The sequence below is a fragment of the Coloeus monedula genome, assembly GCF_965178545.1.
Source record: "Coloeus monedula genome assembly, chromosome: 4".
In the NCBI taxonomy this organism is placed as follows: Eukaryota; Metazoa; Chordata; class Aves; order Passeriformes; family Corvidae; genus Coloeus; species Coloeus monedula.
The window spans coordinates 37,934,160-37,960,117 of NC_138784.1; the positions used below are offsets into that span (position 1 = coordinate 37,934,160).

The 25,958-nt window shown below is 36.4% G+C and overlaps 1 protein-coding gene across 2 annotated transcripts in view; it reads right to left on the minus strand.

The window, feature by feature from the left end:
- Positions 1-25,958, minus strand: part of NAV3 (neuron navigator 3) — a gene marked incomplete at both ends in the record, with an annotated part of 256,615 nt that overhangs the window by 13,608 nt on the left and 217,049 nt on the right. Inside the window, 10 exons of one of the 2 annotated variants that reach the window (XM_082281104.1) lie at positions 1,937-2,111; positions 4,983-5,136; positions 6,217-6,282; positions 8,779-8,951; positions 10,116-10,136; positions 10,759-10,880; positions 12,170-12,281; positions 13,937-14,020; positions 21,702-21,779; positions 24,084-24,107. In XM_082281104.1, the coding sequence (XP_082137230.1) occupies positions 1,937-2,111; positions 4,983-5,136; positions 6,217-6,282; positions 8,779-8,951; positions 10,116-10,136; positions 10,759-10,880; positions 12,170-12,281; positions 13,937-14,020; positions 21,702-21,779; positions 24,084-24,107 (1,009 nt within the window). The remainder of the gene's footprint in view (positions 1-1,936; positions 2,112-4,982; positions 5,137-6,216; positions 6,283-8,778; positions 8,952-10,115; positions 10,137-10,758; positions 10,881-12,169; positions 12,282-13,936; positions 14,021-21,701; positions 21,780-24,083; positions 24,108-25,958) is intronic. The other variant, XM_082281105.1, reaches the window with a different exon arrangement.

Below are 25,958 nucleotides of genomic sequence, written 5' to 3' on the forward strand. Positions count from 1 at the left end.
ACATGCAGTGGCATTTTTATAGTACGAAGAGCCAAAGCCCTCAGTTCTCTCAGCTTCGTCCTCATCATGATTAACCTCTCCACATCTCAGGAGCTTTTGTTCAGTAGTACTCCAGCTGTCCCAGAAATCCCAAAAGACTTGGTGATAAGCTGTCACCCTTCCAAGTTCCTTGGCATGGCAACAAAATGATCATCGCAATGATCAAAAATTCTGGATTCATAATCAAATGAAATTCTCCACTCCTCATTAGGCACCCTTTTATCTTTAATTTCTTATAACCAAAAGTAATTACTTTGCATGTGAGAAAAACATTTAGAACAATAGCACAGAAAATTACATAAAGCTTACGAAATAATGGAATCATTTCGGCTGGAAAACATCCTTAAGATCATAGAGTCCAACCACTTCTCCCAGCCATCCTGTTCTCCTTCTTCCAGTTCCTTTGCCTTGTTTTCCTCTTCCCCTTCCTCTTTTTTCTCCCAGCTTTTATTTTTTCTATTCCTTTGCTGAACACTTCCTCCTAATTTTCTTCTTCTTCATTCTTTATCTTATGTTTACCTTCCCTTTACTTTCCTCTGTTCCTCTTTACCCATTGAATTTTCATCTAGTTCCCCCTCCTTTTCTTCAAACTCTTCTTCCTACATGTTTATTCCTGTATCTAGACAGAGTTAGTGCCAAGCAACAAAGTGCTAATGGCTGCTACCCATGAGAGACATTCTATAACCACCATATTGAAAAAAATTCTGTAACTTTTTTTGGTGGTTTTTTGTTCGTTTGGTCGGTTTTTGTATTTTTTTTTAATATATGTGGATCTGTGAGCAGTTAAATGTTTTCTCCCTGCTTTTGCAACACCTCATTGCATGCTGGGGCCCAGTTCAGACTCCTCCATGCTAAAAGTTAAACCTTTCAAAGAGCTGGAATGTAAATAAAAAATACACCAATTTTCATACAAAATCTGATATTAACCAGAAAAAAAGTTCAAATATCCGTGTAATCAATGACTGGCAAGATAATATGACTAACTGCCAATCCAAATTATAGTCAGTCAGTTTGGCATATTCCCAGCTGTACTCTTGCCTAGACTCTTTCCACAATTATTAGCCACATTTTTATTGCTTCCAGAGGCTACACTATACTTTCTGTGGCGTCTATGCTAATGAGTGCTGCTCTGCTCCTGCTTTACTCCTGGTTCTAATGTTAGAGACAGCACTTCTGTTTCTTGGCTACATTATCAAAACAAATGTAGAAGGCTTACTATCATAAACTCCATGGCATGGAAAATAATCAAATGTTAACATTCAGGATGTGGACCAAAGTTCTGCTTGCTTTTCTTCATTCACAGAACACAATGAGAGTCCCTAATAAGCCAGGAGAGGTTTGACTCCAGTGAGAAATGGTGATTTGGTTCAACATAGGCTAACTAGCTGTACCAAATTAAGAAAATGTAAGGGATAAAGCTAACTGAGACCACCTTCTGCCTCAGCTGCAAATACGAAGTCAAGTTAAGGGAGGTAACTGAATGATCAAAGATCTGTAAACCAAAAGAAGAAAGTTTCACATACTATAGTCATATTTATCCCATATGGGCAAGAGAATATATCAATACAGTTGTCAAGTATACTTCAACAGATATTCCTTTACAAACAAATTGTAAACTGTATGACCAAAGAGTATCGTAAACTATGTAGGTAGAATGTCATAGCCTGGAACAAAGCAAACATTCTGTTACTGCTGTTCAGGGGCTTCTAAAAGCTCCATTTTTCAGACATGGCCACCAGCATTCTTCCTCATCTCTGTTACTGAATGTATATCCAATGTTAGCCTGAGTGATGTGAGGTATTTTAATTTTCAGAAATGCTTCTCCTATTTGGCCCATTTAGAGGCTGAAAAATTCTTACTAACTGCAGAGGCCTGCATGTCCCCAAAGTATGCTCACCTGATGTAACAGATTCTGTGATGTTTAAATTGTTCAGAGAAAGTCCCAGTGACTGCCGTGATGAAGAAGATGATGTGCTGCTTGATGACTCTGATGATGGCCGGGCAGGCTTTCCAGTGTTTCCAGTCTCTGCCTTTAAGCGATCATTTTCAGCTTTCAATATCTCAATTTCATTCTACATACAAAAGAAACCAACACAAAAGCACAGGAGGTTATTCTTGTGGAAAACCAATGTCGGTGGCTATTCTGGTGATGCTGCTCCCCTGACCTAGTTAATTGGTTTACCACTTTCACAGCAGAGGTATAACACAGTGAAGACTGGATTGCCTTTACTTCTTAAAAGAAGGGAAACCCCCCCAATAACCATGTTTAGCTTTTGCCTCAAGATAGATCCTAAGCAATGTAAGCTTCAAGCTTTTGTTTTTATTGTAGAGTTGACCATAATGTGACTGTGGTGAGAATTTTCCCAGCTATCCCCATTTTTTTGAGGTACTTTCTATTGTCAAATACCTTAGGCAACAGTCAGTTAAGAAAGTTACTGGATATGTCAATGTTTCCAAAGTCACAGGAAATTATTACTGCCTTTGAACATAAAATTTACGCAGTAACTTCACGGAGAAATTAAATTAAAAATTAAAAATTAGAAATTGATAGTTTAACAGTTTCATAACCATTCTTGCTATCAAAGAAGACTTTTTGATCATTCAAACATGGGATTGTTCACAGAGCAGTGAGCAAACTCTATGATGAAAACACACAGTTACAGATGAATCAGAACAACTGGAATTTTTTTAGCTAAATCCTCTGTGGTGCCAAGTGATTACTGAATGTACAATAATAAAATGAAAACTTAGCCTGACAACAGCCTGGTACCAGCAAAATCTAGCTTCCAGTCGCTTCACAAAGCACATTGCAAAGCAACTGCTTATTCTTGCAGATGGTTCTGCACATCAAATTTAATTCTATATTCACTATCACCTGGCTAAAAGTCCCATTTTTAGCACAGCTATATTATACAAGTAAAAACATAAGGGATAGATAGCATCATAAAAAACCCTGCTACAGCTACAAAAAGATCGGATCACACATGCAAAGGTGAGGAGTTAGTGAAAGGGAAGGGACAAACCAGCATAAAAGTAACAGAAGGTAACAGATGTGTGTATCAGTTTATTCTAGGGTTCAAATCAGGATCTACTCTGCAATGTATGCCAATTAATTACACAGCCTTAGCAGTCTTCAATTCACCTGACCTTTAGGTTTTTAAGGTGCTTTGGATATAAAAGTAATCATGTATCACTTCCATGAGTCCTACTTTTTCCCCTTACCAATCCTCATCAATCCTCTAAAATACCTCAGTTTGGCAACTACAAGGTGGCTGCCTGTCCTTTTGGGAAAACTTCAGAAGTGGTGATTACCAGTAACAGCATCCCAACCAGTTGCCTCTGCCCAAATTTGAGGAAGTTCAGACTTTGGAGAACTGTGCAAAACTACAGCAAACTTCTCCCTCTTGGGAGTTCACCTGGCTCAGGCACTTGTATCCAGTATAAGACTGTAACTGGATGATAAGCCTTCACATCCGTTTCTCCACCATTGCAATTAACTGTATTCTATTCCTCATAGTTCCTTAAAACCTTTCAGTGCCTCGAGATCAATGCCTTACTTACGTCTGGACAACTGAAACCATATTTATGGACCAGTTCTTGGTAAGTCTTCCCTCTAATTGAAGTTCAGCCAAATAATCCCACAGTAATGTTGGCACTCAGGGTGTGAACACCTGGGAGGATGGCAGGTACCATAGATGTTTAAAGATGTGGCTGAGACTCATGTAGGCATGTTGTAAACAAAGAGGTCTAGAAAAACATCAGGCACACCATTTCTGTAGTTATGAAATCAGGTGCTATGGGCATCTACACCAAAGTGCCTAAAGGTGCACCTTACCTAAGCACCCAACACAGAGCAATTCAGCTGTGCAGGGGTGGGTTTCCACTGGCATAACAAACATGGTCTCCCATGGAAGAATGCTAAACCTACATGTCCTGCGCAGATGCAAATACTTGAGGCTGGTTCAAATGGTAAGAAGTGCCTATGCTCAAAGAACTCCATTTCACTCTCTGTACCTATCTCAGGGTAATTTTAGGATAGCCCTTTAGCCCTCACTACTACAGGACCAAAATTCAATTGACAACAACAGAAGTTTATTATGCAGCTCATTCCTAGACTTTTAAATGTAGCCATCCCTGTCTCAACCTGAATATCCATCCATGACCTTGATTCTGTTCCCCAAATACAGACTTAAGAGTGCCTTCAGGAATGACGTAAGTACGTTAGCTGTCATTCCTGAAGGGCCCAGTTCTACTGAAGAACCTACGTCATACTGTGTGGATATTACAGATCCTTTTGGGCACCCACCATGGTACTGGGTATTTGCATGTAAGCAACAGAGTCACGTCCCATAAAGCTCTGTGCTCCACTGAAGAACACTGCCATTCTTTTTGCATCCTATCAGCCTCATGAAAAGGAAAATCTTCTATTGAAAAATGCGTTCACAAAGAATTGGAGCAGTGTCACAAAATAACGTAGCAAAATTTTATGATGCTGGATACAGTAATTAGTTCAATTTTACATTCTTTGCCTTGGCAAACCATGACTGAGTTAGGAATCAGAAATGATGAAAGAGTATGCACATAACATCCTGGCCCCCTCCATGACTCAAGGATTTAAAACGCTGTAGAAACCATTTTTTGATCTGCTTCTCTGTCATGTTGCTTACCCCAGTCACAGGCTTGAATTGATAAATATCCTTTGGGCAGGGATTATGTCTTCTTCCATATCTCTTAAACACATTTTAGCTACTAATACATATGCTAAGAATGTCTTTATTATAAGATGAACACTTACCATACCCAGCCTTCAGAATTACTGTCAATCTAGGAATTTACTTTGCATCGACAGTTTTTTGGTGCCTGAAACAAAGTACTGGGCAAGGAAATACACCAGTCATACCTGTGGTGTGCATCTCTGTCATCACTTAAGCTACTGCACTGACCTGCATGCGGTTCATGGCTTCCCGGATCTGATCCAGATGGTGTGCAGAGCTGAGGGCTTCCAGACGAATGTCCGTTAATTTTAGCTCCTTCTCCCTCAGCTCGCTTTTTAGCTGAAGAATAATTTCAGCCTCTGCCTCTGTGCACTCACAGATCCTAAAGAGGAGCAGGACACAGGCAGGAGATTAAAGGAAGGTTCTCTCCCCAAAGCAGTGTTATTATTAAATATCAAAGTACAGAAAAATGCTTGCTGCTGGTGAAATCTATGAAGTGAAGAAAGAAACTTATCAAAGAAACATGAAAACGATCAAACTGCAAATTAAAAAAGGAAAAAAAGCCCTCTCCAGAAGAAGTGATCAGATTGCTTTTCAGCTTTTTAGTTTAGTTCACTATGGTGAAAAACAAATTCTTAACTACTTTTCAGGTATCTTTTTTTAAGTGTCTATCATCCATTGGTTTTAACTGGATTTTATACTCACATAATTTCTTTGGTGCAAAGTTTATCATTCTTCTATGTAACAATTGTCAGAACTGAAGTGTGCTGATCAAAGTGTACTGCTGATATTTATTATTTGTTAGGCATCAATATTGTTCTCTGTTTTGAATAGTACGCAAAGGGACAGTCCTTGAATTTATGGTCTAGAAGATTTTGATCTGTGATGGTTTTGATTTGTGATGGCTGATGTTTTGCCTATAGCCTGTCATTTTGTGATGTATGATATATGAAATCATGTGGGTTGGTTTTGTTTTTTTTCCCTTAAAGACTGGATTACCATATGATTACTTTTCATGAGCATTTATTTTAAGGGAAGAAACCATAACATTGTGAGAAAAAACTGAAACATTACTGGCCCAGAGACCCACAATTGTCCAGCTGCCTTGTCAGACTGTTTTGCCCTCTTCGTATCATCAGCAGAACCACCAGTAAAAAGTAAAACACAGAATTTTGGTTACATTGTTACACTAAGTAGTATTTCCAGTCAATTCAATAAATGTTGTTTTTTATTACTGTGACTATAAATAGTTAATATTTGCAGAAAAATTTCAATATGAAAATATTTCATGAAAATAGTATTATTATTGTGATTATTACTGCTAATATTAAAAAAAAAAAATAGAAACCAAGGTCAGCATTTAATTGCCAGAATGCATGAAAACAGATTTTGGGAAAGAAGATGCAGCACTCCTCAGGTCAGCAGTTGGGTATACAGCTCCATGCTCCACGCTCAGTTTTACCAGGATCTATGTTTATAGACCACACGACCATTTTGCCTTTTGTTTGATGCCCAGGCTAGAGATGACCTTCATACACATGTACTAGACAGATGCAATTGGAAGAGAGTAAAGGTAATGGTTTAGAACACGAGACCTGGTCAAGAAAATATAGGAAGAAATCATAAGCCAAGGGAAGATGAAGAAGTTCATGGCAAATAAAATATATGTCAAATAGAGGAAGAAAGATAATGAATATCATTCAAAATAAAGACAAATATTTTAAAAGTGATTACAAATTTTTAAAGACATACACTATTTTTTCCCAAATATTATGATACAGTTCTTTCAGTGATGTGCCCATACCTGCCTATGCTAAGCAAGTAAGAAATGAAGGTTTATTTCCATGCATATATTATCTAATAAAATAACCTGGACAAGTGGGAAGTCATCTATTTGTTGGCTAGTTTCTTTTGGCTTTTTTTAGGTTTTTTTTCAGTACATCTTGAGAAGTTATGGACAAAAAGACCTTGGCAAGCCAGCTTTAAAGAATACAAAAGTGAAACAGAAAGCAGAGCTACAGTTTTGGAATAAACAGGAAAAACTGGTCTCAGCTCTTAAGACAGGCAGAATGGAAGCAGAAAGTAAGAACTAAATTTTCTTTTGCAGATCCCAAAACTTTACAAAACTTAGCTCCTACAACTGTAAAATTACGTAAGAATATGAGACCTCATCAAAAGGAAGAAAAAAAAAAAAGTAAGTTAGCATTCCTGAGCAGTCACAGAAAGAAACTCAAACGTCTGATCAGACTTGAGACAAAGGTTCAAAGTAGTTAGAAAGACTTTTCCTTTTTCCTTCTTGTTACAACCTCAGAATTTTTAAATCAATAGGTTGCTTTAGGTAGAAGGAGTAAATCAAGATCTTTGAACAGAGTTTGCTAACAATTATGAAAAGTCTCAAAGGAGGAAGGAGTTTAAATTATGCAACTCAGAAAACTGAGTCTTCTAAATCAAGTGACATTATCAGCATAACAGACAAGTTATCTATATTAATACATTTTATGTAATCTCTGTGTTATCCCGTGTAGAAAGGTCATAATAATAAAAAATGTAATAATATGATCAGAAAGATCACTGTGTAAAAATGTTATGGAGGAAAAACCCGAAGGCCGTGAACGGGATGAAATTTAAGAATTTAAGGCTCAGAGATCAAACAACCATGGCAAGAGCTTGAGATGAAAGACTAGATGTGCAGTTTGCCCTTGATAACATCTGGGAATACTAGCACACCTAGAGAGCAAGTCAAAGAGAGAAAAAAACTAGGATTGGTGGAAAGGAGGCAGGATAAGGTCATGGGAGCAGATCTGTGAATCATGAGTAATTAATTTTGCAGAATAAAAGTGTTCTGTTTACATTCAGTCACTTTCTAAGTAAGGCTTTTACTCTTCACTATGAAGGTGATTTTTAAGTTGATAATAAGTCAAACAGTAGGGCACCAAACATGTAGAAATCCTCATCCCAAAACACACATACACCTCAAATGGTAAAAATATCAACTTCCTATAAAATAATCCAGCAAAAATACAGAGACTTAGATGAGTTATGATTTTCTAGTCTTCACACAATTTGAGAAAAAGGAAAGCACTTATTCTCAAGGTGTTCAGTTTTTGGGAATATTTGCTGTCAGACTCCTAAACCTAGTACATAAAAATCATTAGAGTCTATAAAAACTTAATAATAAAAGGCATATAACCTAACACAGAATAATTCTATTATAAAGCTTAGTAATCAGTCATGAGAATTCCTTGAGGGCCTTAAGAAAGAGTAATTGTGACCTGATTACTCTCAATTAGGACAGGGAAAGTAAGGCTCACACTAGCAGTAGGCATTTTTTGGTTCAAAGAGGCTGATTTCCCCATATTAGAAAGAGTTATGAGTTTAGCAGAATGAAAAAGGCAGAGGTATATGAATGAAAGCTGTGAACTCTGTAAGAACATATCAGATATTCAAAAAAAGAAATGGGACAGCTGTTGACTGATGATTTGTTCTCAGACCTGAAACCTCAAGGGTGGTGATTTGAATAAAATATAAAAGTAAAATCCCCCAAAAAAACCAAACTGATGAAAGAGGGGAAATAGATTAGAAATTATATACATCAGTAGCTACAAAGTAGATAAAGTAATAACAAGAGGAATGAGTATATTGTAAAAATCCATAGCCACCTGAAAAAAAAATCACATTTTTAGTGTGTCATGAAGAAAGGAAACAAGGAAACTTCAGCATTTGGCCTTTACTAAATGGATACAATAGAGTTGCTAATGGTGCAAGGAGAGCACAACATAAGCTTTTGGAAGTTTGCAAAGCTAGGTGATTTTGGATAAAGTCTGTGAAAGGAGGAAAGAATGACTGAATAAAGAGCTGCTGCAGAACTAGTGTGTAAATGGTGAAGCTCACAAGAAATCCTGCAAATGGAGGGAGCTCAGGATTAAAAGATCACAGCTGTTGGCAATGGTTTGTGAACTGCAAACGGCCACACTGGAGGAGGCCTGTTTCCCAGCCCATCCCATTTGCCAAGAGAGACACTTACGCAGACGCTGACTGTGATGGTTTCATTGATGTCGCCCCACACTCTCCTGAGCTGTGGGGCAGTTTAGGTGAGGAAGGAAGAGAGGAGTCTGTCAGCTCTTCTATGTCCGAATGTGAGGAAGGAGGTTTGGTGGACTTTTTCTTTCCAAAGGCCTGTTTGAAAGAGCTTCTTAGCTGGAAAACAAATACAGAACAAGATTATTTTCCTCATCACAGCACTTTGTGCATAGCTCATGTTTTGAAGAGTTAGTTTGCAGATGCCATCCTAGCCACTGCCTGAGGTCAGTATGCAGAAGCAAGGTATTAACATATGCAACACAGTATCTCTAAAAACATGATACGGTGCTTTGTTTTGACTTTATTAATCCAGCGCAGTGCAAGAATAATGCTATGGAAAAAGTGCAGGACTGAGTGGTACAGCTATTGGAGAGGGGTGCTCATTTAAAGCCATTAAGCCCTGGTGGAATCCCATTCCCGTGGCATTCCCTTCAAGGGGTGGCTTTAAATAACCACTTTGCATCTAGGTACAGGCAGAACTAAAAGCTGAAATTCAAAGACTAGTCCAATTTATAGGGTTTGCCAATTTATTTTCCCCATTAAAACTTGGAATGGTCAAACTGTGCAAATGCTGCGATTTGGATCATAATCGAGAGGATATAAGCTGGGACATGAGGTTTGCGTTGTTGTACTATTGAGAAGAATGTTAGCTGAAAGGTATATACTGTTTTTTGCAATTTCCTTTAGAGTGGTAAGATCTCTGAATGTACAAGCATTGCCTTCTCCCTCTAGAAGCTTCTATCCAGTATTAAAAAGGGACAGAATAGCCAAAGAGCCATTTATTTCAGGAGCCAAGATGACAACAGTTTTGTCTGCAGTTAAAATTAACTAGCCCATTTGTTCATACCTTTGTCTAAATACAGAACTTGTTAATCTTAGAAAAAATGTGGGTTTTGTTTTTATTTTCAGAAAGCTGTTCTGATCAAAACTGTACAGAACACAATGACCAGCTAGTTCCTCTAGGAAAAAATGAGGTCTTCAAACACATTATTCTCATGGTATAATTGGAGAGTGGGGAGTGCGACCACTGATCTTAATGCGAAGCATTATTTAAGTCCTTTCCAGCTCATGATGTCTAATGAGAAAGAAATGGATTTTGGCTACACTCCCCCTTTCTATAGCCTAAACTTTGAGATTAAAATGAATAAAGACAAACTGAGAAGACATACAGGATAATCTGGTTTTAGAAGGTATAAAAGCCTACTGCCAAAATAAATAGCAATCATGCCAAGATAGGGTTTTTTATAGATGCATGCCAACTTTTCCATGGTTTATATTCACCTCACTTCCTCTAGAGTTCACCTTGCAGAAACATGAAAGAGTGTGGAATTACAAATCAAGGGAATGAAGGCTCATCAGTATTTTAAAACAAATGTTTATGCAGATAATATTTTTAAAACAATAAAAACATATTTTCTGATTCTTTACTGAAAGTATTTGATTAAATCTTTAGCAATATGTGGTATTTGTATGTTCCAGTTAAGAAACATCTTAATTTATTTAAACACCGTACTACTTCTATGTGAGAATTCTTAACAGACTTCAACTCCCTCCATGGCTGGGTAATATATTTGAGTAAAGCTTTTGAACCAAACTCCAACTGAAGAAAAATCGAACAGGGCTTCAATGTGGCCCAGAGATGGTTTTGGTCACAACAGCTATTTTAAATTTTTGTTGTTGTTTTGTTGTCGCAGTTGCTTATGGTTTTGTTTGTTTTAAATTCTCTGACTTATGCAATTAAACCCCTGCTGATATTCAATAATTTTTAGTTTGCTGGTAGTGTCACAGTATGGATACACACGAATTTCTTGATATCCATCTGGCCCCACAAGAACATTCCAGATGAAATGGACTGTCATGTTACTCAGACACTAGAAAATTACATAATAACTAAAAAATAGGTTTAAACCTGCTGAGTACTTACCCAGTTCTTCTTTTTCTTTTTTTTGGAATCAGCATCATTACCACTGCCAATACTTGAATGACTTGTAGCGCTGTTGATACTGGAAACACTTTCTGAAGAATGTTGCCGCCTTATACGTAAATCTAAAGAAAAGAAGTTACTGTGAAATCCGTTTCTGTTTCAATATAGTAAAAATATTATATTTATGTAGCATCTTCCTCCTCAAAGGGAGTCTAAATAATCATAAATGGCCTTGATGCTTGCAGTGGCTCAGATTAAAGCTATTGAAGCCTGTGAGAAACCACATAGGGATAGAGGGGGATGCATACAATTAGTCCAACACTTAGGGGCTTCTCCAAAATGGGCTGTTCTTGCCCTGAAGGCAATGACCCTTCACAGCAATCTACGCACGTGTATCCTCACGGCTGAGCAGTGTCTGTTACACAGGGATTACTTGATGTATCAGTATCACATGTACTACAGTTCTGAGGAGTGTAGGCACTACTTGACTTGCAGCAGCCCTAATCGGTGTTCAGATGCCACCTTCTAACATACCATGACAGAAAAAAACCAGGCAGGAGTTCATTAAAAATGAATGAAACAAAATAACCAAGAAGTGGAAAATATTAAAAATGGCTAGTGAGGCTTTTGAGTTTCAATTTCTTAAAAGTCTCTAATAACTAGATCTTAATCACTGGAAATTATTCTTGCAGAACATGCCCACTAATACCAAGGGAAATTACTTTTTAGATTATTTTCTACTTTCTAGAAATTCACTTTGCTACACTGAAGTCATGCAGTGAAATGACCTTAATACAAACACCTAAATAATGACCTCTCCAATGGAAGATCAATAAGACTCTCAAAAACGAATACTGCAATTATTTTTTTCAAGTAATTCCTTTGCTGTTGCTTATCATCAGGCACTTTTGAAGTACGTACTTATCATGCAATATCTGCCTAACTGCAATGACAAATTAATTTGACATCTGGAATTTAAAACCTGCTTTCCTGCTCTGATTTAGCACTTCATGAAGGAGCTGAGCTGTTGTCAGTCCATCTCTTACCAATGAGAACATCAATTTGCAAAGCTCCAACTTTGACTGGATTCCCAAGCTATAACAATTTTATACCGCAAGACTTCACCAGTGTCTTGGGTGTACTTCAGCAGACAACTGCAGGGATACGGATAACTCTTGATCAATTCCTGGCCACCGAGCTCTAAGATAAAGCTCCAGGAACTCTGGCAGACAGGAAGCTCGTGCAAGGTTTCCAGCTCTGGAAATACCACAAGTATTCCTACCATTCACTGCAGAATGTGCTTGCCCTTGCAACAGAGTTCCCAAACAACAGAAAACTAGTGACTTAGCGGTTTTGTTTTTTTTTTCCTGGGGAGAAATTCCACATTTATTTTAATAATGACAAACCATACCTTTGTGGGTATGATCAGGGCCGTTCAAGGCTCCTTGAATAGCAGCTTGTGCAGCAGAATTCTGGGCTTTCAGCATTTCAATGGTTTCCCTTAGCTCTATAAGCTCAGATTCCTGTGGGAAGAGCCAAGAGAGATCAAGATAATGACAAAAGAGTAATGCTTATCTAAGCTAAAAGAAAAAATTACAAGAGTGTCCAAATTAAAGATCATGGGACTGATTGGGTGAACATAACAGCAACAGTAAAAAGAATGCATACTTTCTCTCCAAAGATGTTAAAATCAACTAACTTATTCTTTTTCATTTATTCTAGATAAAGCAATGACGCTATTTTTAAGAAGAAAACACTTTTACAAGGAGTAATCTAAAAAGGGTCTTAAATGACTATTCAATATAAAATTAAGAAAAACTCAATGATGTTATTGCAAAAAACAGTGAAACCATTTGAATTATATCCTTCAATATGTGAGGCTACTGTTAAATGGATGAATTCAAAATATTTTTTAAATACTAATTTAATTAAAAACCCTCTGTTTAATAGAAATTGTCCTGCAAGTTGAAGTAAAATGACTCCACTTGAGTGCAGGAAGTTCTGTATTAGAATGCGCAGATGATTTTTATTAAAAAATATCTTTTATGATTGCTTTTATAAGCAATATTTTATTTATTACTTCCCTGTCTGTCCAGTCTTATATATATATATATATCATTATACAATGAGGGTTAAAGGAATTTAAACTCAACAATAGAGAAAAGAAGAGAAGGAAAAGAATAAGTTCTAAATCTTTTGGGAAAGAAACTTGGACATGATCTGTTTCCACATCACTGCTTAACCTCTTCTGGAAAGAAAACCTTTTAAATTATACTTTATAAAATAGTTTAAAGTTTTGGTTTTAAGAAAATTTCATTGCTATTGTGCTCTTTCCTCTCCCCTTCCCCCCCCAAGATGAAACAAAAGCAAGTAATACAAATATTTTCTATCCAGTTCACAATGAGTCTCACCACATTTCATCTGTTGGTGCTCAACCAGACTCTGAAATGTTATTTTTATAGACAGTTACAGACTCCAGTGGTGACTAGCAGCTCACAGATAAACAGTTTCTTTCACAGTTTGGCTCAAGGAGGCCTTTCGTTAACAGGATATTGTTCAAAATGCATAAGGGTGGAGAGTTTCAGAAGTTCAATCCTGTAAGGTGCTAAGCAGCCTCTTCATCCTGAGCTTGGTACAAGGGCTCACATTCAATTTACTTCCTATCAGGTTTGGAGTTTTTTCCTCCACTAGACAAAATACAACAATAATAACCCAAACTTGTTTACTTATGGATAGGATGCCTAACCTTTGTTAACTCTCTCAAAGGAGCTATTTTTCTCTACTTAAACTTCTTTGCTCCCAGTAATTAATTCTATTATTCGGGTGGCACTGGGAGGCTGTAATGAAGCACTCCAGCATCTTATATATAAGAAGTCTTTGTTACAGGATCTTTCAGTATGGAGTAAACCTATAGTGGCACATGTTTTAATTAAATTCTGGAAATGAAAGATTTTATCTTCAAACTACTTTATGACACTGTCTGTGTAAACCTGATGCTGCATAGTTTTTTCCCGATGCTGCTGGACATTCATGTAGATTTGATTGCAGCAACCATTACAGAAAAATGTGTTTTACTGCCACAGATGTTCCTATTTCCTTTCAGTGTTTTTTAAACAAAACTCTTAACAAAATTTGCTGACTGCTTTCTACATTAAAGCATCCACTTTTTTAAACCTACCTTTTGTTCAGCTGTCATTGTTAGACTTTGCAATCGGCCTGTCATATTTCCCAAGCTTTTTTCAAAAGCTGCTACTAGATGAGCCTGTGAAAGAAAGACAACATTTGTCATAATTGGACCATTTTTCCAGATCCATTTGATTTTTGAAAGTATGTTTTTCCTGCAAGCACATTTTCTCCAGCTCTTTAATATTAGTTTAAACTCTGACTGAGCTGAGCTGGATAGATGAATCAGCCAAATGAACTCACTGTTCCTCAGGCTTCTTTAGTCCCGAATGAGATTAGCTCAGGTATCCCTGCCCGGAAATGAAATATGGATTTAATGCCCTGCTTTAAGTTTACTGATATATTGGCCAGAAGTAGTCTGCTCCCAGAGAGAAGTCCAGGAGCAATTATTTTCAATTACTGGACATTTCAAAACAGGAATTCAAGTACTTTAGCTTGAAAAGCAAATTTTAACTTCACAAATAAAACACTTTGTAAAAATCATGAGCCTCAAACAAAAAATGTCACAGTTAGTCTTACAAAAGGTCATTGCTTAGTCTATAAATATTATATTGATCGTATGTGTCTGTGTGCGTATAAAAGTAAAGAAAAAATTTTGTAAATAGAACATTTATAATGTGTGCAAATATATATAAAAGACAATCTTGAAAACCAGAAGTCTTACCTCTCAGTATGAAAAGCAATAAATTTGAAACAGACCAAAAGATTTAAAAAAAATAAAAATAAACCTTCTTTTTTTTTTTTTTTCTTCTTTTTTTTTTTTTTTTTTTTTTACACTGTATGTGAGCTAAATGATACTTCATCAGATCTAACTGGCATTGAGCTTTCTAGGCAAAGAAAGGAAAGTGGTCATGAAAACCCAAGTATGCTAAGCCAGCTTGTACAGCCAAGGGAAATAATGATTTAATTTTTATGAAAGTCCGTAAAATTTCATCCACTTCTCTCAAAACATCAAATAGTAAAAGCATAAGGAAATGCTTATTTTCTTGTTACCATCTCAAAAGTGGTAATAGGCAAAGTTTTTAAACATTGGCACTCGGAAATATAACTCAAACCCACCATATTTATATGCACAAATGGATTAACTGAGCTTCCTCACTGAGGAAATTTAGTTTTTATTACAGCAGTGCAGGCACACACAGTGCCTGGCAAATTTTTCAGCTGCAAATTTGCATGCTTTTACAAGCATAGTTAAAACTGTTTGAATGTATGTGGTTGTACTGAATCTGAGGTATAATCAAGAAAAGACATGGTCCAAAAAGGATTTTGTTCTGCCCTTTAGGAGAGGGAAAAGGGCTTCTTGCCACCTTGCTCTGTATATTATCCCTCAAACAGGAGAATATTATCATATATATAATAGTAGGCTACTTCTGCATCTCCAGTTCAGAGCTGTTACACTGGTGAGTGGCTTTTGTGTTTTGTAAATAATTTTGGATTGCCATAAATATTTAGGTATCTTGAAAGCCCCTTATTTTATTCTTATTAAACTTATTAAAAGTTTACTCCTTTTAAACTATACTATTAGTATACTTAGATATACTTAATTACTTATGGGTATAGAGGTCAATCTACCTGCTTTCTGCATCTCCAGGGATATCTTAGGGATAACTCTTTTCGTAAAGGACACATACCACAAGGACTAACTCCTGATAAACATGAGACTAGACAAATATGCAATTTCTTAAAGATTAATTAGTAATTGTATATATTCCTATTTAAACATTTATAACTTAGGCTACATTCTTGAAATTATAATCTTAAATAAAATGAACCTGGAAACCTGACAATCAATACTACTTGGTTGTTTTTACTACTCTACTCCTCTGGGAAAATAAAACTAACTGATTTTTAAACTTACATTCCACTTTATTAATTAGCTCCATGTTAAAAATATCCAGAATAATCTATGGTGTTTTATTTCCAAAGGTGATGACCACAGACCCAGAACACAATCAGAGACAAAGTAGATGCACTACTACAGAATTTTGGCCAAATGTCTCCTCATTACGTCTGTTTAACAGGAAACTAATGGAGCTCACTGTTCCCTGCCTCATAAAAAAAATCTACGGCTTGGCTGATGGCCCGTGGTTCTGCTTTACTCTGAGAATTACAGTGGGGACTGAGGGCTTGAAAGAGGAATAATTTGTTTAATTATGCATTGCTTTTGTCCTTTTCTAGCAATTAGACTGTAATGACCACAGTACTTTGGTACGAAACTATGCATACTTGTGCAAAGTATTTTCCTATTTCATAGCTACAACTTCATCCTATATTGCACATGAATAAACCCCACAGAACTTACAAGAAAAATTAAGTACTAAAAAGCATAATTAAAAATGACATCAAAGGTCACTGACACTGTTATTTTCTGACAGCCTTTAGAGAAAGACAGCCATATCACAAGGATTCTTACTAAAATTCAGCCCATGACAGAGCACATTACCTTCTTGGAATATTCTACCAAACTTTTTGCATCATAAGTGTAATTGGATCAAGATGATGCATTTTCCTAACTCATTTCAGATAAAGACTATAAGGTCTTGATTTGCTAATAATAAAGAAATGTAATTCAAAGTCCAATTGACCAAAAACTGTTCAAGAAAGAAACCTTTTAATTGCATTGTTCATTACTTTAAATGTTTATAACAACACAATACTCTTCTACTGAAGTATTAATTTTACATTCAGAGTAATAAACTGTTCTGCCTTTCTGCATGGTAGTGAATATTCATTTATTCAGCTGTCTAGAGAACTCCTACTTGTTGAAAACTTAAGCAGATTTTCCTTAAAGAAATTCTATACAACAAACCAAGAAAATTTAGTTTGAAAAAGACTAAATTTTTAGTATATTTTTATGTTTGTTGACGTATACATAAAACATATGTATACGTATCTATTCCCATTTGAGATCAGGCTTCGCATTTCAACAGTTAAATGCAAAATAATTCATAAAACAATTAAAGCAAAGAGAAAGAAGTATCTGTGTCTTTAAGAATGTTCATCAGAAATCAAAAATTCCAATTAGAAACGTTTTTTACAATTAAAAATTTGGTAATTTATGAGGATTATTTAATTTATCTCAAAGTTTCCATTCTTTCGCTCTTGTAAAAATATTTAGGATTTTTTAATTTTTTTTTAAGTTACAGCCAGTCTCTCACACCTTAGAAATCTCTGCATTAGATTCAGTAGTTTCATTCATGGCATACACACATCATTGCAATACTTCAAAGAATAGCTTGAATATTGCACGTGCTTTGTGTAATGCTTATTCTAAAGTAAAAATATGTCTTCACAATTGAATGCAGTATTTGTACTTGAAAATAGACATCCTGGAATTAGAGTTAAGTAAGTGGGAATTACTTGAAGTATACCTACAGCAAAAAATATCCATCATTAACATGACATACATATCAGATACATAGATGAACAGCTCTTAATCTTTAGATAACCTTCATGTATGAATTAATTTTGACTTCTATTAACATGTGAAATGCCCATTGGAAATAGTCTAAGAGATGTATGTTTAGGGAATGACTTCAGTGCTAAGAGGACAGATTTGCTTTTGAACATTTCCTACTTAGCAAACTATCCCAACCAGGCAAACCCCAAATACGTCAGCTCTCAGGTTTACAGCCTATCCTGAACACGACATTCACATATGAAACATCTGTCTTCTAACACACATCAGGATTTGACCTGTGGTGTTCAGGTTTATAAAAAAAGGTAAATAAATAAAGTTCCTCCCACCTGACACGGCTGAATGAAAGGAGGTGTGAAAGGCCAGAAGGGATAGGGCTGATTGCAAGCAGCAACTGTGCATCTGGTGACCTTTCCTGTTTGCTGCCTGCTAGCATCTTGTTGCTTGGCTGTAGGATAGTGGTTAAGAGCTGGCCAAACAAGAGCATTAGCCAGCAAACCCCCTCTTCTTTCTTTTGGCATCCTGGGTCTGCTACAGTTTGCAAGCATACACCCTTCAGCTTTATCCAGTACAAAGCACTGATCAAAGTCCCTCTGAACACGGTGGGTCAGGCTGCTCACTGGAATTTGAGCCCTTGTCAGTCACGTAGGGAGTCTGCTGGTTGGACATTTTATGCCCTGAAAACAGGCCCTTTCTGATTTAGTATTGAGATTTGCCCTTCAGCCACACTGAGACAGATGCCAGGGGTAAAGCAAGAATCTCAGAGAAAATCTGTAAATTAAACATCCAAACGACAGCTGGACCCTGCTTGAATTTAATCATATGCAGGCAAAACACTCTGGCGCTTTGGGGTTAATCAAATGAAATAAACTGCTGAAATCAAGCACAGTACTTGAATCCAGCCAATGAAACCCAAACAGTAAATGAAACCAAATGAGAAAATTTTTAGCAGAGTTTTCAAAAATGCCTGAGAAATGCTGTAACTTCCAATTGACAGATTTTGGTATAAAATCATGTTTCAAGCAAAAGCTTGATCAAATAGGTCAAATTTCAACCCGCCAGTCTTTTAATGACTTATGTACTAATGTCACCAACAGTCTTCTGTGGAGAAGCAAAGAAGGGCACAAAGAGTGTTGAAATGAGATGAATAAAATGCTCTTTTTTTTCACTTGTGTACAATACCTTTTCTCAGTTCTACAAAGGGAAATACTAACAACAAATTCACACCGAGATTAACTATGAGGGAACAAGATTTCTGGCTATTAACAGTTTCCTTCTCCAGACCACAGTAAGGCAAAAAGTGCTTCCTGTTTTCAGACAGTGAAGGTATGGAAATTATGAGGAGCTTAGGACTAATGCAAAGATGAATGCATTTATAGCAAAAGCATCAAAAAGGACAGAGCATTTTTCTGGTTAGCAAAGGCACCGCAAAAGATACTCTGTCCATAAAGCTCTCTGTCTGCCAGAGATGGATGTATCTACAGAGAACACAGGCCGTGATCAAAGTTTTCTGCACTAAACTTAATGTTTGTTCAAGTTTTAGCCTTATTGACAAGCAAATGTGACTCAAAATGAGAGTCTCAGTATTATCCATGTAGAGATTTGATTACTTTTCTGAGAATAAATTTCAGATTTTGTGATTAGGACTATTTCTTCTTTAAAAAGCAGTGATTGGTGAAATGTGTCTCTTAGACTAGAAGATAAATGATAAATACATGCAAGGAAAGCATTGTTAAGGCAGTACAAGTTAATGAAATTTAGAAGCCCATCTAGGTTTTCCATGAGTTTGCCAAGTTACATCAATTGTTTGTTAATAAATCTCAGACTTCTTATGAAAAGTAAAAACAGGCATTTAAATATCAGTTCTGTAAGTAGACTAAATTTTAGTGGCTCTATCATAATTAAATAGTTGAATATACTCTCTGCTTTCAAGCTGGATTTTATTTCTGATGTTTAAGTGATACTTTTTAGAATTTCTGTACATAAAGTGCTCGAAGGACTGACAGCAGTAGTGCTAAAATATTTAAGTAGTCTCTTTTGATTGTTTGGATTTATGCGGAAGTGTTGTTTTAATGCTTTGCAAGTTTTGTACCAGAAATAGCAGAAAATTAACTCAGGACCAGTTACTGTGAAATACTTTTCAATTTTTTTGGTTTTGTAAAGTATGTATCTCATGAGAACATCCTACCAAAAATATTTACTCCGAATATCCAGTAATACCTACTTTTTTTTTAAGATTGTATTAATTGTGAATACAATCTTGTTCATACCTGGGGATTTTGAAGCCTCTAAGTTTCATGCTCCTGAAAAATTTAATTTTGAAGGAATTTCTACATGTTAGGGATTAGGCAAGAGGAAGGATTTCTCTTGTACCATTTAAAAAATGCATGTGCTAAATGGATCAGCCTTGGAGTTGCTTATAGGTTTAGAGTTTAAAGAATGTCTCCATGGAGATGGATTAGAAGGTGTGTAACAGTCAAAAGAACATGATTAAATTAACCAAATGTGGTAGTTCTGGACAGGCAAAACCAGATGTAAATGCATATATTTTTAACTATCCTATTGAAAACGTCCTTACGGTAAGATCAGTAGAAAAGCATTCTTGATAGGTGTTCAGAAGCCCAGAGGCAGTATGTAGGAACAGATACCCAACAATCCAATCTGATTTGTACAGAACAACCCAAATTTATTTCTTATCCATGCAGCTGATTTAGTTTGAGTGAAAACAAAGCCAAAATACACATTTTTAACTTGACTCAGTTTCACTGAATTGTGGATCAAATCTGATTGTAACTTGGAGCTGGCTTTGAAAATTTGCCTAGAACAAGTAATGTTATTAGAAACCAGCCTCTATGGTGTTTACCTCATAGAAGGACATATTGGCCAGAGGTATAGTGAAGGACTTCTAAATAAGACTGAGAAGAGATTGGATACCATTTGTCCAAACAAATAAAACAACGGCTTCGTTTTCTCAGCTGCAGAGAATGCTTAGACATCCTTGCCTTATTGTACTTGTTGCTGTATTATAGACTACAGCATTTCTGGGTTGACTGAAAAGGGTGGAGACTTAGCTCATCGACTTAGCTCATCTGACCTCTCAGTGTGGGTTTTAGTTTGTTGCTCTCAGGACAGGTGGATGGAGAACTGCCCAAACTGTTGAAGATCAGTGTCTAAAACACGTGAGCAATGAAACCCCATAGCCAATATAGGCATGCTGGCTATTCTACCTATATATTCTCAAATAAATAACCCAACTCAGAATCTAGAGTTTGAATTTACAAACAGCACAGTGTCCCACATCTGAATCACTTGTTCATTCTCAGTACTTAGAATTCTGAGTCTGGCAACCTACGCTGCTACAAATGTACAAACACGCACAGGTGCTCTGTAGCCATCTGAACAGAGAAGAAAGTGCTAAGCATAGCTCTTCCACATTTTCATGTGTGGAAGTCCTAAGAGAAAAACAAGCTTTCACAGAGCTAGAGATTGTTTTCTCAAAACATGAAATAATTTCTTTAAAATTACAACAGTATTTATAAATCTAAATACTCAGTGAACCTACACTTCAAAGAAAGGCACTCTATAGCTTACCCAAGACAACAGGAAACTGCTTTCTTGAACTGCAAAATGATACATTCTTGTAACTGCATCTCAAATTTCCTTCACAGTAGTAACAGTAATTATATTCTAAATTGCATTTAAAAATGACAATACTACAGACTGTTCAGTAACTATCCAGTAACTTCACCTGAAACCACAGCAACCAGATAAGACTGTAGTTTGCATTCTGTATCTGGCATTATTTTCAGATAACATGTTCCATAACGCATATTACACATGTCAGTTAGAAGGAACACCGGGAAGCTGTCTGTGAAATAGCCCAGTTTTCATTAGTTATAGATCAGCACTGTTGTTGTAGCATATGAATTCTATATATACTTGTACACTGTGCTTGCTTCACACCTGACTGCATTTTGCAGGGTTTGTCTTTGTGAAATGAAACTCTGATGAATTCTATCAGAATATGCAAATCATGCCTTTCTTTGGTTGTGTCTCCTTACTTTTGGCTTTTTTTAATAACTGATTCTGAAAAAAGAGTGAAACTGAACAGGATAGGACTGTCCCCTCCAAATTGTGGAAACTCTTCATTTCCACTGTCCACTTTCCGTAAGATTTCTTCTACTTGAAGCTGGAGCAATATAGACATTTAATGAAGTAATTAACTTGAAAAAAAAAACCCAAAATAAATAAATAGTAAAAGTCTCACAAACTGTGTGTTGAGTAAGAGCTATTGATAATGTATTCATTGATACCACTTATCATCACAAGCAAAAATACTTACATTTGCTGAAAGTTGAGAAGTAAGGGTAGCAACTTTCTCTTGTGATGCAACCAACTCTCTCCGCAGTTTCTGGATTTGCTAGAGAAACAACAGACTGCTGTCAGTATTTCAGCAATTTTTTTTCGTTGTGGCTATTTTTGTGTTTTCTTGAGAGATCACCAATACGTTTACAATGTCTTAGCTTCACATTTTAATTTCAGAACCAGCTAGAAATACAAATTATTAAAAGTTGTCTCTTAGTGTTGCTCCAGCTGTTTTCTAGCACTTAACTGGCGTATGAGCCAGAATTCCAGTTAAGGGAGCACATATGAGCAAATGCTTAATTACTTTGTATGTACTATCCTCTGTTTGCAAGGGAAATGTCATGGGTTTTTACCAAATCCCATAAGTTCCAAACATATGCTTAGTGCAATCAAGGAGAGCTGCCCTGGATGTGGCCTGAGGTTCTGAAACATGAGTGCACTTGGGTGAGGTTCACCGTGCCTGACTGTAGACATGATGCAACCAACATGTGTTGAATGTCTACATTAGACTAAGATAACGTGAAAAATGTACTCCCACACTGCCTGGCATGAAGAAGGCTTTGATGGCTACCTCAGACACAGACTTTTTTCTTTATGGATGTCTAAAATTTGGTGAGATAAAGTAGTATTTTTGTTTCTCTAACTCATGCTTCCTACAGTCCCTGAAATTCAAATATGTGACCACTTTAAACATTATATAGTATTCAAAAACTTTCTTGCCAACTTAAAAAAAAAAAAATGTAGCTTTAAATGTGCTTGTTGACATGAAAATAAACTTAACTCAAGACTCCTTTATCCTTTAATGAAAAACAGAATCCTTAAGAAAAATATCTGTTTCCATTTCAGCTAGGGTAGATATCTAGCATGAAACTTGCACATCATTTTAAGCTCATTTAACCCTATTTGAAATCTTGCAGGGACTTTTGGGCATTGTACTGAAATCAAGCACAGCATGGAGTTTCACTTTGAAGAGCCTTTCATATTCAGACATAAAAGAAATTTTTCCAGACTAGAGAAGTAAAATGGGTAAAAGTAGCTTAGGAAGGCGAACATGTACCAGTCACTAGTAAAGACTATTGTAGTACTTCAGTTTTATGACTTCCATGAAAACCAGCAAGGAATATTGCACAAGCTTTAAGAATGAACAAGTTCCTGTACTTCTGTAACACAACAATACCTCAGTCATTTACACTAGCTCAGGGCAACAGGGGCAGATCATTGAGCAGTTCTCCATCCTGGACTGACCCTTTTATTTTTCCAAGTTTTCTCTTTCGTTTTCAAATGAAATTATTTAACATTCCAGCTTAAGCTGACTTTCATCATGTTCTTGCAACTACACAAGGTAGATCTCATGAAGTGCTGTTCAACATCTGTAAGAGCATCACAAGCTCCCAGATACTGAGAAAACATCATGTAGAAACACACCCGAAAGAAATGTTGTTTCACCTCTACATACTGCCCTATATAAAAGGCAATAAAGTGAGGAATTGTAATTTACACTACTGAGTCATGGCATGCCTCTTTAGTTCCTTTGCTTTAGGAGATGTGATCTTAGATGAAATTATATTGAAATATACTGCAGCAAGGAGGGAAGGATATGTTTATTTGTTCAATTTCCTCAAAATATCTTTTTGTTGACTTTGATTAAAATAGTAAAAATAGGAGCCGCATAAATGCAGGACTTGGAAGGCATGTAGCTCTGTGAAGTGGAAATGCACCCCTTGCTGCTGTATTTTATTGCTGCTACACTTTGGTGCCCTCTTAATACAACCTGGACTTCATTTTGAGAAAGTCTGTAATTGTATCCAGATGCTGACCCAGGCTTGTCACCCATTCTTATACACTGTGAGGAGAAAGAAGCTATTTTCCATGTCAAATTTGATTTATATATGAAATCAATCTGCATTGCTCTGAAATCCATCAAAGTGGTCAGTTTCAGAAATTTAATATAATGCAAAATGTGAAGGAGAGAAGTTCAAAGCAATCATTTGAAGTATTTTTCCTCCTGAAAGGCAGCACCTTACCTTGAATTGCACAATCCCTTAGATCCTGCACAGAGTGGTATTAAGTCTGAAATCAGACCTATCACAACTCCTCCACTCAATGCCCAGTTCTCACTGATTCTTTTCATTTCTTCAGAATGACAGCCAGGAGGCTTTCTTCAGAACAATGCTAAGAAAACACCTTCTAGTACTCTAAAAGCTGCACCAGGTTCTCACCAATACTTCTTAAAAGGTGATGCAAAGACACAGGGTGTATTTTCCCCACCAACCAGGCAGTTTAGCCATAGCAAGTAAACAATAAACTATACAATAACGTAAGGCAATACATAAGCATAAAAATGAAGAAAAGTTCTTACCTCTGAATGTGCCTTTTCTTCTGCCTGGAAAAAAACAAAGAAGAAATGGCTTAGAATCAGTGTGCAACATAATTGCAGTAATAGAATACAAAAGCCAGCTACACTGAAGTGAAATGAATAGCTTCATGCATCCATTACATTTAAGGAAGGTATCCAGTAAAAACAATAAATGGAATTCTTTTCAACTTACTTGGCAAGGCTCCAGCTGAAACCCCAAAGAGCCTGCCAGCATACTGACAAAATGAAACAGTGGAGAAAGGGAGAGCAGGACCAAAACTGCAGAAACTGCAGCTACATTTCTAAGATACAAACAAAAATTTACTATGCTCTCACTGCACGGGCCTTAGTCTGACATAGCACACTTTTATGCTGCAATGATTATTAGGGCTCCTGGATTTATATTTGGTCTACTGCATACCAAGAGATAGTTCTAATAAGATAGTAAGTAATCCCTGATAAAAGCAGTTGACAGCATACCTGTAACAAATACACTGAGGAAGGGGAGGGGAACTTGCATTTTAATGTAATTTATTCCATAAAGACTACTGACCAAAATATTAAGGGCTATCAAGGCATGGTAAAGTTTTCAATTAAACTTGCTAATATTATTTAATAATTTTAGATATTTTCCAAATTGTAACATATTGTGTCATATATTGAAGCTTTTTACTCAGCAGCCTTTTTCAACAAGCTAAGAAACAAAACCATTGCAAGGCAAACCTTTGAAAGTCATTCAATTTCTAAGCATTGGATTAGTACTATTCAGGAGACATTTGGTCGACAGAGAGATCTTGCTTCAGTGGGATTCTAATGGGAAAGAATGGCATGCCATGAGAAAAGAACCCTTTCATAACACAAAATGAGTCAGTTAATGTACTGGAAATCAATCCACCCCATGATCTGAGGTGGCCCAAGTTCAGAGAAGCAGCATAACATTATCTGCAAGAGAAGTAAGCAGTAAAAGGAAAATGCAGGTAGAAGAATTATCTATAAATAACACTAGAAACACTAAGAAAACCCAAGGTAAGGGCTCTTCAGAGGATTCTTTGGCATCAGACATTCTGTGTTATTCTGTTATTCTGTGTTATTACAAATTAGTATAGCTGATTTTGAGCCTCTATTAGGTACAAATTTTTGGCTTTTAGGATTTTAATGATTTATAACAGAAATGTTTTTTTTTTCCTTTATCTTGTGTAAGGGAGAAGACTTCTGGAAAATGCCTCTTCCCATACATGCTTATCTGTTAGCAGTCCCTAAACAGACTGTGATGCTGTGATATTTACCTTGGCAACACTTGGAAATGCTTTTGGCTGAAACTACTGCAATACGTGACACATCCACACTACATAAGGATGATTTAGTATAATGACTTTTTTTTCCAGCACTGACATGACCCACATACTGTAACACACTAGCTTTCTCATCTATTTTTGCAAAAAGGTGATCTGCCTATAAAAAAAACCAATATGTTCTATTCCCACTATTGTTACATCAAATATATAGTGCATGGAAAATCACAAAGGGATTGAAGATGACAATATCCCCTTATGATTTCTTCTGTGACAACAAAAGCAAAAAATTAGGGTTGGTGACCTTTTCCTAAAACTACCATGTGGCAACATGGTGCTTGTCCTTAGACCAACCAAACCTGCTGATAAAGGCATTGCTATATGTTGTTACCAGACAACTCCCTCAATGCACAAGGAAGTGCTGCCGCTCTCCCTGAGTTCAGAAAGGTGGCTCCCACAAGTGAGATTTTGTGGGCAGTGAAGGAAGTAGATGAATGAGAAAAAACAGGATTCTGGACATACTATTAGCTTAAAAAATAAAATCTGACCATCAAATACATCTGAGCAGTTTTTACTTAAGTTCATG